Genomic DNA, 14,709 nt, shown 5'->3' with positions numbered 1-14,709 from the left:
TGGGGGTGTACTTAGAAATGGAATTGCTGGGTGAGGGATATGCATGTGTTGTGGTTTAGTAGACCATGCTAAATAGTAAGATTAATGGTGATTTTTTTTAAAAAAAGGTATTCTGAGTATGCCATGCTGTGATGAAACTATTTTCAGAAACCCTAAAGGCTGGTAGAATATGTGGCTTGATCAGAGAGATTGGTTTCAAACTCTTATTCTTCAGCAAAAAGTAGAACTTTAAGTGCTATCTGACTCCACGGTAGCTGAAATGAACATTTTTAAATGGTTGTGCTTCAGCCTTAGTCTTGCTGTAGCAATTTCCTTACTCCTGTTTCTTAAGGAAAAGATGAGAATCAGATTATTGTTGCAACCTGGGTCTAAAGATTACTCCAGGGATGTTCTGTCAGCCTTGAACAGAATTAACAAGTGACTTTTATTCTGTTAACTATTTTGTATTTCTTATATTGGGTCAAATAGCAAATTTGAATTGAGTAAGTTTTGTGGCCTAAAAGAAGTCCTGAAAAGTATCAGGTTGGAATCACAAAGTTCATGTTTCTTCATTGGGAATTCAAATTAAAGCACATATTCCATTTTTTGGTGGCTTTCTAAAAAGAGGTAAAATGCACATGATTTTTACAACTGGGTTATAATGGGAAAAAGCTCTGTAGCTACTGACAAACAATACAGATGAGGCACAAAAATACGCACAATCAACTTCCGAGTGTGGATATAAGGCAAACCCATCCCATCCCTATGGCTTCCTTGTTGGCCCAGGAGAGATGGCGATAATGAAGACGGCTAGTGCAAGCCAAGGACAGGAATTGGGCCTGATTATAGGGTGCGGGTAGTGAAACCCCTGCCAGCAGAGGAGCATGACCAGGCCGTCATGAATTCCTCATGTGGCTGACTTGTCCTTCTGAGCCCATTTACAGCCCAAGTTGCTCCTGAGAAAACGTTTTCTCCTGTCACCTGTCCTGCCATGCTTGGTATTGGTCCTCAAACAAGCAGGTGAGTGACATCAGATGTACCAGTATCATTGCTTTAAAACCTAGATTTACTGCGTGAATTGTGAGTCCCCTAAGCACTTTTATTATCTAGGACTTAATTCTACACTTTAAAAATATATAAAGATGAGCTGATATGTAATCAATTATAAAACCACCTATAGACCGTTTTCCTAATACAGCTAATGCGATTTTTGCTTTTTTCATCAAATCCTTGTCCATATGCTCACATAATTTTTACAGATCCACTTCCAGAAACAGCTCCAGGCTTTTGGCACCCCTCCCAAAATGCTTGTCATTTCCTGAGTGATTGGAGTGAACCTAGTGTCTTTTCTTATTCATAATAAGCCCCTTTCAACCATACCTGAGTTTATGCTAATAAGGTCTCTCCAAGGATGGGAGCTGGTTGCCACGGAAACCCACTTGGTGATTAGAGAGTTGAAACTTTCGGGCGGCCCCACTCCCTACCACCGACCCCACCTCTGGGGAGAGGAAAGGCGCTGGAGATTGAATAAATCACTAGTGGCCAATGATTCGGTTATGCCCACGTAATGGAACCTCCATAAACACCCTAAGGAGTTTGGGGAGCTTCTAGGTTGGTGAGCACACCCAGGTGCTGGGAGGGTGGTGCACCCCGAGAGGGTGTAGTTCCAGGTCCCTTCCCCAGACTGTGCCCTATGCATCCCTTCCATTTGGCTGTCCCTAAACTTTACCCAGTAATAGTAAGTAAAGTGTTTCCCTGAGCAAATTATCAAATTCAAGGCAGGATCGTGGGAGCCTCTGATGTATAGTTGGTTGGTAGGAAGTAGACATGACAACCTAGGCACCTGTGGTGAGAGCGGTCCTGTGGGACAGAGCCTTTAGCTGGGAGGGCCTGCACTAACTCCAGCTGGTTGTGAGTGGACAAACAGTTTTCCTCTGGATAGTACCACAGGATGTCCAACCATCCCCCTTTGATGGAGATTAGTTTGTTTCTAGTTTTTGTTGTTGTTTTGCCCTACCAACAGTGCTACAGTGGCCCTCTCTGTACATGTTTCTTATGTTCTTATGCTTTTATTTCTACGGATGGGGTCCTAAGAGTGGAGTTGCTGACTCAGCGATCTTTCTAAAATTTTAATAGAAGTCTTTTCAGGCTGTTTTCCCAAACCATGTAATTCACATTTCCACCAGCATCGCCCACCAATCACTCCCAACCTGCCAATGCCAGGGTACCACCCTAGAATTTTTGCCACCCTGATGGATGTGAAGTGTACTTCCTTGTGACTTTCATTTGCATTTCCTTGATTGCTGGAGAGGTTGAACATCTATTCATATGTTGTAAGTCATTAGACTTGCTCTTCAGGGTATCACTTGTGCTATTATGAGATAAATGTGTTTTTAATATTATAAGCTGCCTCATTCTGCCAATTCTCAGAAAAGCAATAGGTCACAATGAACTGCAACAGAATTGTGCAGATTGGCAAGGGCTCAGACTGGAAAGGGTGAGGTCAGGGTTCAACTAGTCATAGACATTGAAGAAATTCATTCCATTGAGCAAAAGGACCCGTGACAGCAGAGACCACAGCTGGCAGGGGACCCAGGCAGGCATTTGGCAGAAAACGGGCAGGTAGAGCACAGCGGCAGGAGTGTGGGCACAGGGGGTGCGAGGAGGCAGTTGATGTCAGGAGAGTGTGCCAACAGGGGGAGGGGCCTCAGACCCAGATGGACAGGGAGACAGACCTTGACTCCCTGGAGAAGGTGATAGGCAACAAGGAAGGGTGTGCCGACCTACTGGAAATGAGATAGAGAGCAGGCCCTTCACCTGATGAGGCTTGGGCACAGGGAGTCAGGTACTGATGTGGAACCTGGAGTCTGACCCTCAGGAGCAGAGGAGTCGGAGCACAATAAGAGCTTGTCCATTGTCAGGTGTCCTGACCTGGAGTCTCCGTGTGTTGGAACCTAGTCTTTAGACCTGCCTTCAGGGATTGGTCTTCGGCCTGGGCTGGAGGTAGGGAGGAGCCTGCCAGGGGCTGGGAAGGAAGGGAATCTGGCCAGCCCTTCTGGGAAGTGGAAAGGAACTAATTGTATTTATTAAAATAATTAGGTGTCTGCCATCAGCTCCAGCTCCACCTAGCAAGAGCAGGTGGAGAGGAAATGCTGGCATCCAGCATGAATGAGAGGGGCAGGCAGCAGACTCCCATCACTCCCCTTTACTTGTGTTCAAGAGACGGAGACGTATTCATCTCTTTTGTTGGCAGTTGGTCGGCAGGTGCACCACAGCCCAGCAAGGGCTCCACGGAAAGGCTCATTCCCTCTTTTTATTTAAGTAAATGAAGGTATCTCCATTTTTTCAGACTTAACTCTCAGAAAAAGCCTTTGAACCCTAAACCATCAATTGCTCCATCTCTCCAGCTATTCATTCAAGGAAAGCTGCAGCCAGATGGACCGAGTTAAAGGCTGTTCTGCTCTGAGTTTGCAGCCATCTGAGAAGATACCGTGTTGCCTGGGGCCCTGGTGAACAGAAGGGAGGAAGGGGCCATCACTATCGCCGGTGCAGGTGGCCCTGTCACTTGCTCTCCTCGCTGAAGATGAGGTCCTTCGTGCTGGCTTGCTCCCAGGGTGGGAGTCAGAGGGTCTTTTGCTAAGGTGGGGGACACAGGAAGAGGAGCCGGGTGGAGACAGAGTGTGATGAGCTTAGTTTTCGATGTAATGAGTTTGAAGGGCCAGTGAGACATCAAAGGAGAGAGACCCAGTAGGCCATTAGACGTCCAGATCGATGGTGGCGATGTTAACTCGCTAGTGAACTGCCTGCCCTGGTACAGATTTTCTCTGCGTCTCCTCCACGGCTGCTGCCCCCGTGGCCAGGGCCATTGTCGATTCCACAGCTGGTTTATTAGAGAAATATTTTTACAATCACACAGTATGGAGAGATTGAGTCTTGCTGTGATTCTTTTTGAGACAACTGCAGTTAATCGTTTAGTGAATAACCTTCCCAGTGTTTCATACAAAAAGCTCATGTATGTTTCAGCGAGTTTTCATAGATATATATGAACACGCACAATTACAAAAGTGGGTACACATGCCATGAGCCCTCCCTGTAACTGACGTCCTTCACGTCTGTGTCATGGCTAGCCTGCCGTGTAATACTGACACGTCCACATAAACTTCTTCAGGGGCCGCACGGCCTTCTGCTACGTGGCTATGCCCTTGTTTATTTCAACAGGCCTCATCTTGACAGGCCTTAAGCTTGTTCTCGAACGATTTGCTCTTATAAACAAGGCAGCCAAATACACACATAACACATTTTTGTGCAATGGCCCGATTATTCCCTCAGGAGAAGCTCTTTGATGTGAACGCACATTTCCAGTTGTCATCTAGCTTTTCAGATATCCTTCTGGGAAGGTGTACCAGCTTCCGCTCCTGCTAATAGTGCAATGGCCTGCGTGCTTTTCTCACTTGTTGCCTTTTCTCTGTGCCGTTTTGATAGGAGAAAAAACATCATCTCCTTGTTTTCATTCGAGGTTCTGTAACCGTTAATAACGATGAACCTCTTTTCATTTGCGTCTTAGCCGTTTATGCCTCCCCACCCGAACTCTTTGGGGTGCCTGCTTGCATCCTATGCCTATTTTTTCTATTGAAATATTTATTTGTCTTTCTGTTAGGATGTATGCGTGCTCTTGCATATTACAGATATTAATCCCTGGTTCTATGTTGCAAACATGTCATACCCATTTTTACTTGTCTTTATTAAAAGCAGTTTGCGGTCTCTTTTGTTACCTCACAGTTTTTCATTGTTATATAGTCATATCTAAGTCCATCACATCTTTTGTGATGTCCAGCTTTATTTTCCCCTAAAAGGCAAACCTAATGAGGTCGTTTCTCTGCTTGCCATGCCAGCAAGCCTTCCATCCACGCTCAGCAGCTAGCCCCCTCTCTCAGCACGTGCCCCCGGGCTTCCCACCCTCATACAACAAACGTACCCATGCTGACTGCGCGAGCGAGATCACGCTGCCGGCTTCTGTCTAGAATGCCTCGTCGGGTTTCTCCCCCGCCCCCTGGTGAACTCCTAATCAACCCTCAAGACTCATTCACCGCAAAGGCACGCTCTCTGAGAAGCAGCCCTCCGTCACAGAGATCAGTGCTTCCCGCTCCTCCTGGTTCCCACAGGGCCCTTGTCTCCACTCACATTGAAATCGTTGTCTACGTATTTCTCTCCACTTCAAGCTTGTGAGTTCCTGGGGATTGGTGCCGCTTCTGGCACGTAGTATAGTGTCGTAGTGTTGTAGGTGCCAAGCCTGCCTCTGAGATCTGTTTGCATCTTAGCAGGCTCACTACGCTGAAGTGTAGAGGCTTGGAGTCCAGTTAGAAGTACCCAGGTAATAGGGGTGTTGTCGTTCAGGTGGAGGGTAAGGGTCTGAGCGGAGGCTTTGATAAGAAACAGATTTAGCAGGTAGAATGGACAGTGCTTGAGTATTTGGTTTGCAATGTCTCATAAATGTTCAACACACAAATAAGTCAATTGTTAGCCCATTGGCATGTCCAGATCTGATTCTGGTGTTACTGGTGTTTAGAATTACCCCTGCTTCTGTGTCTTTCCATAAAGCTGTGTGACCTGGGGTAGTCGTCACCTCCAAGGGCACCTGTGCGGTGGTTTCAATCGAATGCCGTGTGTTGAGAGCCTTCACGGCCCCTGGCTCTCGGGAAGTGCTCTCCGGTCACCTCCTGACCTTGGGGGACTGGGTCAGTTACCAGCTTCTGGCTGATCTAAAGGATTCCTGGAGAGAGAAGCTGAAATCCGTTTTGTTACTGGGTTTCCACAGACCACGGGCGCCCTGACAGCTGGTCTCCGTCTGTCCACACCGGTCTGCGCTCTGTCCCGTTTGCCCACGCTGCCATGCTTACGTCGTCCCCAGGCTCTTTCCTTCCCTCCAGAGAAGCTCTGGCGTTCAGGCCTTTCCCAGCCCTGCCCCTGCCTTTCCTAGTCTGTGGCACCTTCTACTTAACCCACGACATCCGCGTGCCTGGGTTACCGCAGTCTCTGCTCCCCCCGCCTGCCGTCACCCTGGGCCAGGTAAAGAAGCAGGAAGACCGGCCCCCAAATCATGTCTCATCCCCCAGACATACTCAGCATCTCAAGCTCTGGATTCTCCAGGCTGCCCTGGGCCTCAGGCCTCACTCAGAAGCCTGCGCCTCTTTTTTTCTTTTTTTTTTAAATAACTTTTATTTTTCCATTGATTTTTAGAGAGAGTGGAGGGGAGAGACAAGAGAGAAACATGGATTGGTTGCCTCAAGCCTGCAACCGAGGTACATGCCCTTGACCAGAATCGAGACCTGAACCCTTCAGTCCCTGGGCCAAGGCTCTATCCACGGAGCCAAACCGGCTGGGACAGAAGCCTGCGCCTCTTACCCTGTCCTCCTTGACTTCATACCCTGGCTCTCCAAGCTGCTTCCTCATCTGTCTAACCTCTCGGCCCCAAGGCCATTTGTATATATAATTAGTCGCTTGCCATCCCCAACCCACACTTGCTCATGTCTGCCTCTTGTCCTCCCAGAGAATGCCTGCTCTGTTCCCCTGCCCCAGGCTCTGCACCAAACACCCTCCCAACCAGCACAGAACCCTTGAGACGCCTTCCTTCCCATCACCAATAGCCTGTTGCTGTGGCGGACGCACAGAGTGCTGTCACACCACTGTCTCATCCGATCAGCCCTCCTTCCCTCAACCAGCGTGTGCGGAGTCCCCTCTGAGGGCCGAGCCCCTGGAAGGAAGAAACGAGGCCTAGGCTCTGCTCTCAGGGGTTCCCGCCGAATGGTGTGAACCCCAACCACAGTCTCCTCAGCCACAGCGCGGGGACAATGGCTAGTGACCGCTAAGGTTGTTGTAAGATGAACATGACGCTGTGTGGGAGCCAGAGACACAGAGTTCAGCAGCAAGGGTCTGCTATGCTGCCCACGGTGCTGCTGAGAAGATGGGCGTGGGGCGGTTACGGACGTGCCCAGTCACACAGCTAGCGGGGCAGAGCCAAGATTGGTGCTAGAGGCACTGGCCTACCCATCACCCACCCCATTTCCTCCTCAGAGTCCCCCTGCATCTTTGGTGTTCCCACCCACTCCCGGTCCCTGCTCTCTAAAACAGGCCTCTGAAATGCAGACGCCAGCAGGCAAGTGGCATCACCGCCCCATTGGAGGGCGGTTGGTCATCTTCACCCATCATCCTTCTTAAGTCTCCTTTGAATGCCCACTTGGCCCCTGGGCACGGTGCTTCCCGCGTGAGCCGGGCTGTCTCGCCAGAGTGAGTTTGTCTCCGGCAAGGGAATGATCCAGCCCGCAGTGGCTCACCGCCTTGCGCCCGTCTCTTCAAAACTGGGTTCCATTTTCCGTGGATTTCCACAAGCTCTGATGCGATGGCTTCTCAGGCTCCAGGAATTTGGATTGGGGTGAAAATGCCTGTTTGTCTCTGTGGTGGAGCTGAGTCGGTCGGCCCGTGAGGAGACAGCTGGCAGAAGCAGGCACAGACGGGGGGTGTCACTGATTGGGCAGAAGCGTCGCTGTGTAAAGTCCGTGATGAGTAAAAGCATTACATTTGGGAGAGAGAGCTAGGAGCACATTTTAAATATGAGGGACTACCTGGTACCTCTGCAGGCGTCTGTCATCACAGAGGAAAAAGCCTGCGCCCTTCTGAAATCTGTTTCAATCAAAATAAGGAAAAGACGGGTTTGTCCTGCAGCCCAGTCCTTTCAGGAAATCTCCCAGAAGGTGGCAGGTGAAGGCAAGACTTCTTAAGCAGAAGAGGGGCAAGTTCTCATCTCAATTCAATTTTTTTTCAAACAATATAAACGTATGTACGTGGCTTTAAATGACCATCTTCATTTTTCATTATAAAATCAATATAATCTCCTATAGAAAGTTTGAAAAATTAGAGGAGGGAATTACCTATGATCCCATAACACAAACCCGTTGTTTCCATGAGTCTGTTTTTTGTGTCCATATTTTTACATGGTTGTCATAATACTTGACATGTCCTTTTTGTTTGCTGGTATGCAGTTGTTTGTTTTTGTAATTTGGCCAGGCTGCCTTTTCTATTCTATGGCGCCTTTTAATGAACCCAGTACCACCTCGTCTGGGTTACCTCAGTCTCCACTCCCCCAGCCTGCCGTCAGCCTGGGCCAGGCAAAGAAGCGGGAAGACCAGCCCCCAATTCATGTCTCATCCCCCAGCTCTGGATGCTATAGACCAGCGGTTCTCAACCTGTGGGTCGCGACCCCTTTGGTGGTCGAACGACCCTTTCACAGGGGTCGCCTAAGACCATCCTGCATATCAGATATTTACATTACGATTCATAACAGTAGCAACATTACAGTTATGAAGTAGCAATGAAAATAATTTTATGGTTGGGTCACAACATGAGGAACTGTATTTAAAGGGCCAGAGGTTGAGAACCACTGCTCTAGAGAGACACAGAAAATGCAGAAAATATATATGTAGAGTTTAAAGCATAATTTAAAGCAAAAACCTGTGTAATCCCCCCTCCCAGGTAGACTAGATAGAGTAGATGCAGCATTTAAACAGCTTCCCGCACAGTCACCCCTCTCTAAACTCAGCCCCCCCCCTCCCCCATTGCCAGGAGCCAGTCCATCCTTGCTGTTTCAAGGTACCTGGCATATATGGCATACTGTTCTTAATATGTTTGCTCACCTTCTTGGCACTATGTGTTTTAACCAAGGTCACCTCTCTGAGAAAGGTTGTTTCCCCAGGTAGGGATTTTCTCCTGAAGTTAGGGAGGGAATAAAACCCCTTAACTAGTGCCAGGCGGGTAATTAATCACTTTAACTACGAACAATCACACTTAAGCTACATAATCTTTACTCCCTGGAATGGAGATAAGAAACACCCTAACCTTTGGAATAGAGATTGATAGGATTGGAATCAACTGGTATAAATACAGATGTAACAACAGGACTCAGAACATACACACAGAACCTAGACACAAAACCTACACAGAACCTAGAGACAGAAGAACTTAGCTGGAGAGAACATGGCAAAAGATCCTGGACAGAAACTGGCCACAGAACCTAGAGACAGAACCTAGCGAGAGAACCTGGCTGAAGAACCTAGAGACAGAACCTGGCTACAGAACCTGGATAGAACATGGCAAGAGAACCTGACTAGAACCTGGTGACTGAACCTGGCAAAAGATCTTGGACAGAACCTGGCAGGAGAACCTGGACAGAACCTGGTGACAGAACCTGGCTGGAAAACCTAGCGAGAGAACATGGCAACAGAACCTGGCAACAGAACTTGGCTGGAGAACCTGGACACAGAACCTGTCTGGAGAACCTAGCGAGAGAACATGGCTAGAGAACCTAGACACAGAACTTGGCTGGAGATCCTAACCAGAACTTGGCTAGAGATCCTGGCTAGGCTGCTGATCAACTGAACGCTGTCTCCATGTCCTTCCTTCTTCGCCGACTCCGTCCACACCTTTGGGGACCCCTGGACCTGCTGGGGTTGGACCCCAGCACCCCATAACCATATCCTGACTTCTCTCCTAGTAATTTCCTTGGTTTTGATGGAACCCAGTTTTTCTTCATGGCTCTACCACTCTCTGCCTAAACACTATAATTCATTTTGCCTGATTTCAAATGTTATATGAATGGACTCATACTGTATTTATGATTTGGTGTCTTCCTTCTTTCCCTCAATTGTTTACCAGATGTTGGTGGTGGCTGTAGTTCATACTCATTTTCAGTTCACAAGAAAAGAAATGTAGTCTTATTTTCCCGCTCAATTTCTTCCCCAAATCTGGACTTTATGGGGTAGCCCAGGTTTGTGATACTCTCACAACTAGGAAAACTCATTCTCTCCCCCTTTTTGTGACTTTCCCCGCCCCACATTTGAGGATGTAGGTCTCAGACTAGGAGGGCCCTTGCCCCCCTCCTCAGCAGTGGGTGCCGGCCGCTCTGCCCTTTGGCTGTGGTTCTAGGAAACAGCCCCCTGGGCCACTGGAGGCCCTTGATCCACAGCTGCCACCCTTGCTAGGGCAGCGATGGAATTCCTTCTGGGGCCTGGAGACAGCTGGTGGGAGCGTGGAAAGCACAGCAGGCAGAGGAATCCGCCGGGGGTCAGCCGGGGAGGGTGGGTGATGGTGACCCCCCTGGTCACGAAAGGCCTGGTGTTCTCTGGCTCAGGCTTCGGTCAGGAGCCAGGAATTCTCGTCTCTGGTGTGTGCACACCCTCCTCTGCCCGGCTCCAGGGCCCGGGCAGGAGGGGTGAGCCCTCAGTTACTGCCGTTCGCCCGAGCTCGGCCTCCCTGAGCCGCAAAGGAAGAGGCAGTGGTGGAGCGGGCACCGAAACGGAGCTAGTTTGCTGCTTCAATGCGGGTGTGGGCTGTGTCACCACGAAGAGAAGCCTCGCCCACGCCCTCCGCTCTGTCCTCCGACAGCTGCCCTGTCTCTCCTCGCTAATCTGGTTGAACAAGTGGTCTGCGCTCCGCTTCTTGCCACCCTCTCCTGGCTAATCCTCTGGAATCTCGCCTTTGCCCCCAGCGCACTGATGGTGTTTGCTCGCTACACCCGGCCACACTGGGCCGGGCCAGGGCAGATGAAGCCCCGGGATTAAAACCTCTTACTTGATCTTAGCCTGTTAAGGACTCCCACGCCCCCTCTCCCCGACCCCCCACGTCCCAGTTGCCATCAGGATTGGCTTAAATGCCACGGGTCCTTCAGTCACAGGGCAGGTGTGTAGCTCTTGTCTCCCACGTTCCTTGATATCACAGTGCCGGTTTGTAAAGTCACGCATTTTTCTGTGGATGCCACCAAAAAAATGAATGTGAGTCTTAAGCCAATGCCTTAAACCAGTCCCTGTCAGGTTAATTTTAAGTCTTTATGTGCAAGAAGTGTCATCTTTGCACCAGGCTGGCCCCGTGTGTCTGTGCCGAGCCCCGAGCCCGGTGTCCTCCGGCTGAGCTGCTGGAGGACAGACTGTGCCGGCTCCGCTCGTCTCGCACCTCCCGGCAGGCACAGGGGAGCTGAGGAAGGTGATGACAGACGCAGGCGACTCCAACACCCAGTGCTGAGTTGTCATTTCCTTGGCAGGGCTACACCGGGCGCCTTCCAGGAGTGAGAGGTGTGTGCGTTTCATGAATGAGAAGCAGCAGCAGCAGTAACCTTGACCCCCCTCGGCAGGATGCCCCCGGTGCCGTTATGCATCGGCACTGCTCCACGGCCGTGAGAAGGGCGGGAGGGTGGCGGTGCGGGAAATTTCCTGTTAACCAGCAGGACCGTTATTGGATGGCAGGCAGCAATCATGGCTACTATTTTAAACATGAAGAGGCTCTCTCGTGAAAGACTGCATTCCCAGGTTATAGTGTTACTCCCCCGACTCACACCTAGAAGTCCCCGTTTCCCCAGCTTGCGCATCACCAGCTTATCACCGATTTGGGAGCATAGGGAACCCAGGCCACAGAATCAGGAAATTGGGGAAAACAAGACGTGTACAGTTGGATAACTCTGGCCTATCCAACGTACCCGCCATCTTGCTGTGGAAGGCATCATTGTTTCCCTGAATAAACTGTAACATTTTTAAGACCCTTATATTCGCAGCATAACATCACCCATAACACCATCCTAGATTGGTTCCCTGCGATTCAAGGTCACTGTCAGTGAAGTCCAACAGACCCTAGGGTGGACTGGATGAAGCTATGCGGCTCTGGAATTCCACATCCCTGATTTATTTTTCCTAATAGCATTTAACTATCTGGCATATTTTCCATTTTTGCCTGGGAGGACAGACATGTGGTTTGAATTCTTTCATTTGCATAGACAAAATAGCTGAATGATCAACGTTTTTGGTTAAACAAATAGGAATGTGCAATATAGCCAGAAGTCTTTAAAGAAGGTAGCATTTCTTTCAGGGCCCAGTTGTTACTTCATGATGATTTGATTATAATGTTCATTTCTGTCTAATGTGGTCTCTCAGGCAGCTTGAGCTGCTCTAATAATAATACCATAGACTCTGGCTTAAACAACAGAAACTCATTCCTCAAAGCTCTGAAGGCTAGGCCGTCCAAGATCAAGGCGCCCGCTAATTTAGATCCTGGTGAGAACTTCCTTGCTTGCAGTCATCTGCTCTCTGTATCCTCATACGGTGGAGAGAGAGAGAGAGAGAAATCTCATGTTTCTTCTTACAAGGGCACTAATCCCACTTATGAGGGCCCACCCTCATGACCTAAGTACCTCCCAGAGATCCCATCTTCTAATATCAGCACAATGGGATTAGGGCTCCAATGTATGAATGTGAGGGGAACATAAATATTTAGTCCATAGCATGAAGTTAGCCAGTGGGCCAGATATTGGCTCACATTTTAGAGTAAAATGGGTGACTTGAAGCATCATAAATGAGTAAAACCGACCCTCTCTAGACTGTGACCACTGACTAGAATATTCTCTGAATATGCTGTCCCAACCAGAGCAGAGGGAAAGACAGCCATAGCTTGTGCGGTGCTTAGGAGCATCTATTTTAACAATTGTGCTTAAGTTCTTCCCCTTTGCGGAGACTCTCCCAAGAGGTCCAAGGTACCTCCCCACCCACCTCACTCTGTTATGTTTACACACTTGGACACAGACACTCTGGGAAAAGATGCCAGTAACAACTTTCCTTTGTTTGGTTTAGAACAGACTAGCAGAGAAAGGTGTAGGAATGAAGCACTAATGAGGTTACTAGGGAGGTAAGAAGCATAGTGAATGTCAACCGTCAAGAGCAAGGGGGCTTAAACAGCAAATTTATTTTCTCACAGTTCTGAAGGCTGGACATCTGAGTCAGGGTGCCGGAATGGTGGATTCTAGTGAGGACTCTTCCCGGCTGATAGACGGCCATTGTCTCTCTGTGGCCTTCTGTGCATGTGCATGGTGCGCAGAAGTGGGGGGTGGGGGGGTGGGGGGGGAGCACTCTAGTGTCTCTTCTTATGAGGACACTAATCCAGTTCCATCAGGGCCCCACCCTTATGACCTTAATCAACCTTAAAAACTTCCTTAGAGGCTCCAGCTCCAAATACAGCCACACTGGAAATTTGGGAGAACATAAGCATTCAGTCCACAGTAACTCTGAAGACAACAGTCTGCCTCTCCATCCTTACTCCTGTTACAAACTAGGTGTGTGGCTTTGAGGAAATTCTCTAGCTTTAAAAAATATGGATTCTGGGGACCCAGTCTGGATCAAATAAATTTGAATTTCTGGGGGTGGGGCTTGAGCATAGGTACTTTTCAAAAGCTCCTTAGATGAGCTTCTCAGTGTGCAACCAGCTGAGTAGTGGAGTTTTTGAGGCAAATACAGGAGGGCGAACTGTAGCAGAATCCGTCTGAAGAATGATGTGAATGAAACAGCTGTGAGGCTTGGAGAATTTGGCTCTCTGGTATCTTCATGTGGCGTCGTGGGCACATTCTCCGTACAAGACATCTGGGTTTGACTCAGCTACTTCTAGCCGTAAATTCCTTACTTAGCAGTTTTAGCCTTCTCACCTGTAAAACGCCAGTCCTCAGGTTTTCTCTGGAATAAAATGAGATGGTAGATATGAAGAGACTCTAGAGCAGGGGTGGGCAAACTTTTTGACTCGAGGGCCACAATGGGCTCTTAAACTGGACCGGAGGGCCGGAACAAAAGCATGGATGGAGTGTTTGTGTGAATTAATATAAACTCAAAGTACACATCATTACATAGAAGGGTACAGTCTTTTTTTTCAATAGTTTTATACATTTCAAACGGGCCGGATCCGGCCCGCGGGCCGTAGTTTGCCCACGGCTGCTCTAGAACCTACATGCATTTCAGGAAGGTAAACACTGAGGCTTCTTTGGGCCCCGACTTCACCCTGACTGCCAACTGTGTTGTGATTCCCAGTAAGTCCCGCTATGAGGTCAGTGACCCCATCTATAGGACCATAGAATCTATTGGCTATAGGACCAATGTCCTCCAGCTGTGGAGACACTTCCTCCTCATCCCCACTCACTTAACTCTGCCCATTGACTTTGAGCTCTAATGGGGAGGGACGGGACCTTGGTGACAGTGAAAGGGGACTCTGACCTTGACCAATGTCGCCCTCTCCTCTTCCGTAGGAACATGCTTGCCAACTCAGCCAGCGTGCGGATTCTCATCAAGGGAGGCAAGGTGGTGAACGATGACTGCACCCACGAGGCTGATGTCTACATTGAGAACGGCATCATCCAGCAGGTGGGCCGGGAGCTCATGATCCCCGGCGGGGCCAAGGTGATCGATGCCACTGGGAAACTGGTGATCCCTGGAGGCATCGACACCAGCACCCACTTCCACCAGACCTTCATGAACGCCACGTGCGTGGATGACTTCTACCACGGGACCAAGGTAATGCTCCTCTTCGCCGAAAGTGCCCTCTGCTTTGGCGTCTTCTCTTTCTGGGGCTACTCCTGAGTAGACACAGGTGGACCAGGTGCTCCCACTGTATTGCAAGAGGAGAAGAGTGCTCCCGCGGGAGCCGCTGTGGCAACTAAAATGAAGTGTAGACGTCAATGATTTTTAGTATATTTACCATAAGTTGGTAAATGAAGTATTTGTGAAAATGAAATCAGGCGGTATGTACCCTTGTGTTGGCTTCTTTTGCTCGACGTTATTTTTGTGAAATTCACCCATGTTGTTGTGCATCGTTTACTTTCATTACTTTATAGTACCCCACTGTATGACAGACCACATATCGCACTTACCCATGCTGCTA

General features: G+C 49.0%; 1 protein-coding gene across 1 annotated transcript in view; it reads left to right on the top strand.

Annotated features, from left to right (window-relative positions):
• DPYSL5 (dihydropyrimidinase like 5) overlaps window positions 1-14,709 on the top strand; it is a 64,637-nt gene that overhangs the window by 7,662 nt on the left and 42,266 nt on the right. Inside the window, exon 2 of the mRNA XM_036335118.1 lies at window positions 14,078-14,342. Coding sequence (XP_036191011.1) covers window positions 14,082-14,342 — 261 coding nt within the window. The 5' untranslated portion in view covers window positions 14,078-14,081. The remainder of the gene's footprint in view (window positions 1-14,077; window positions 14,343-14,709) is intronic.

This window comes from Myotis myotis, unplaced genomic scaffold (genome assembly GCF_014108235.1).
Source record: "Myotis myotis isolate mMyoMyo1 unplaced genomic scaffold, mMyoMyo1.p scaffold_m19_p_14, whole genome shotgun sequence".
Classification (NCBI taxonomy): domain Eukaryota; kingdom Metazoa; phylum Chordata; class Mammalia; order Chiroptera; family Vespertilionidae; genus Myotis; species Myotis myotis.
Note: the sequence above shows the minus strand (reverse complement) of the source record. Positions and strands in the feature narration are given on the sequence as shown.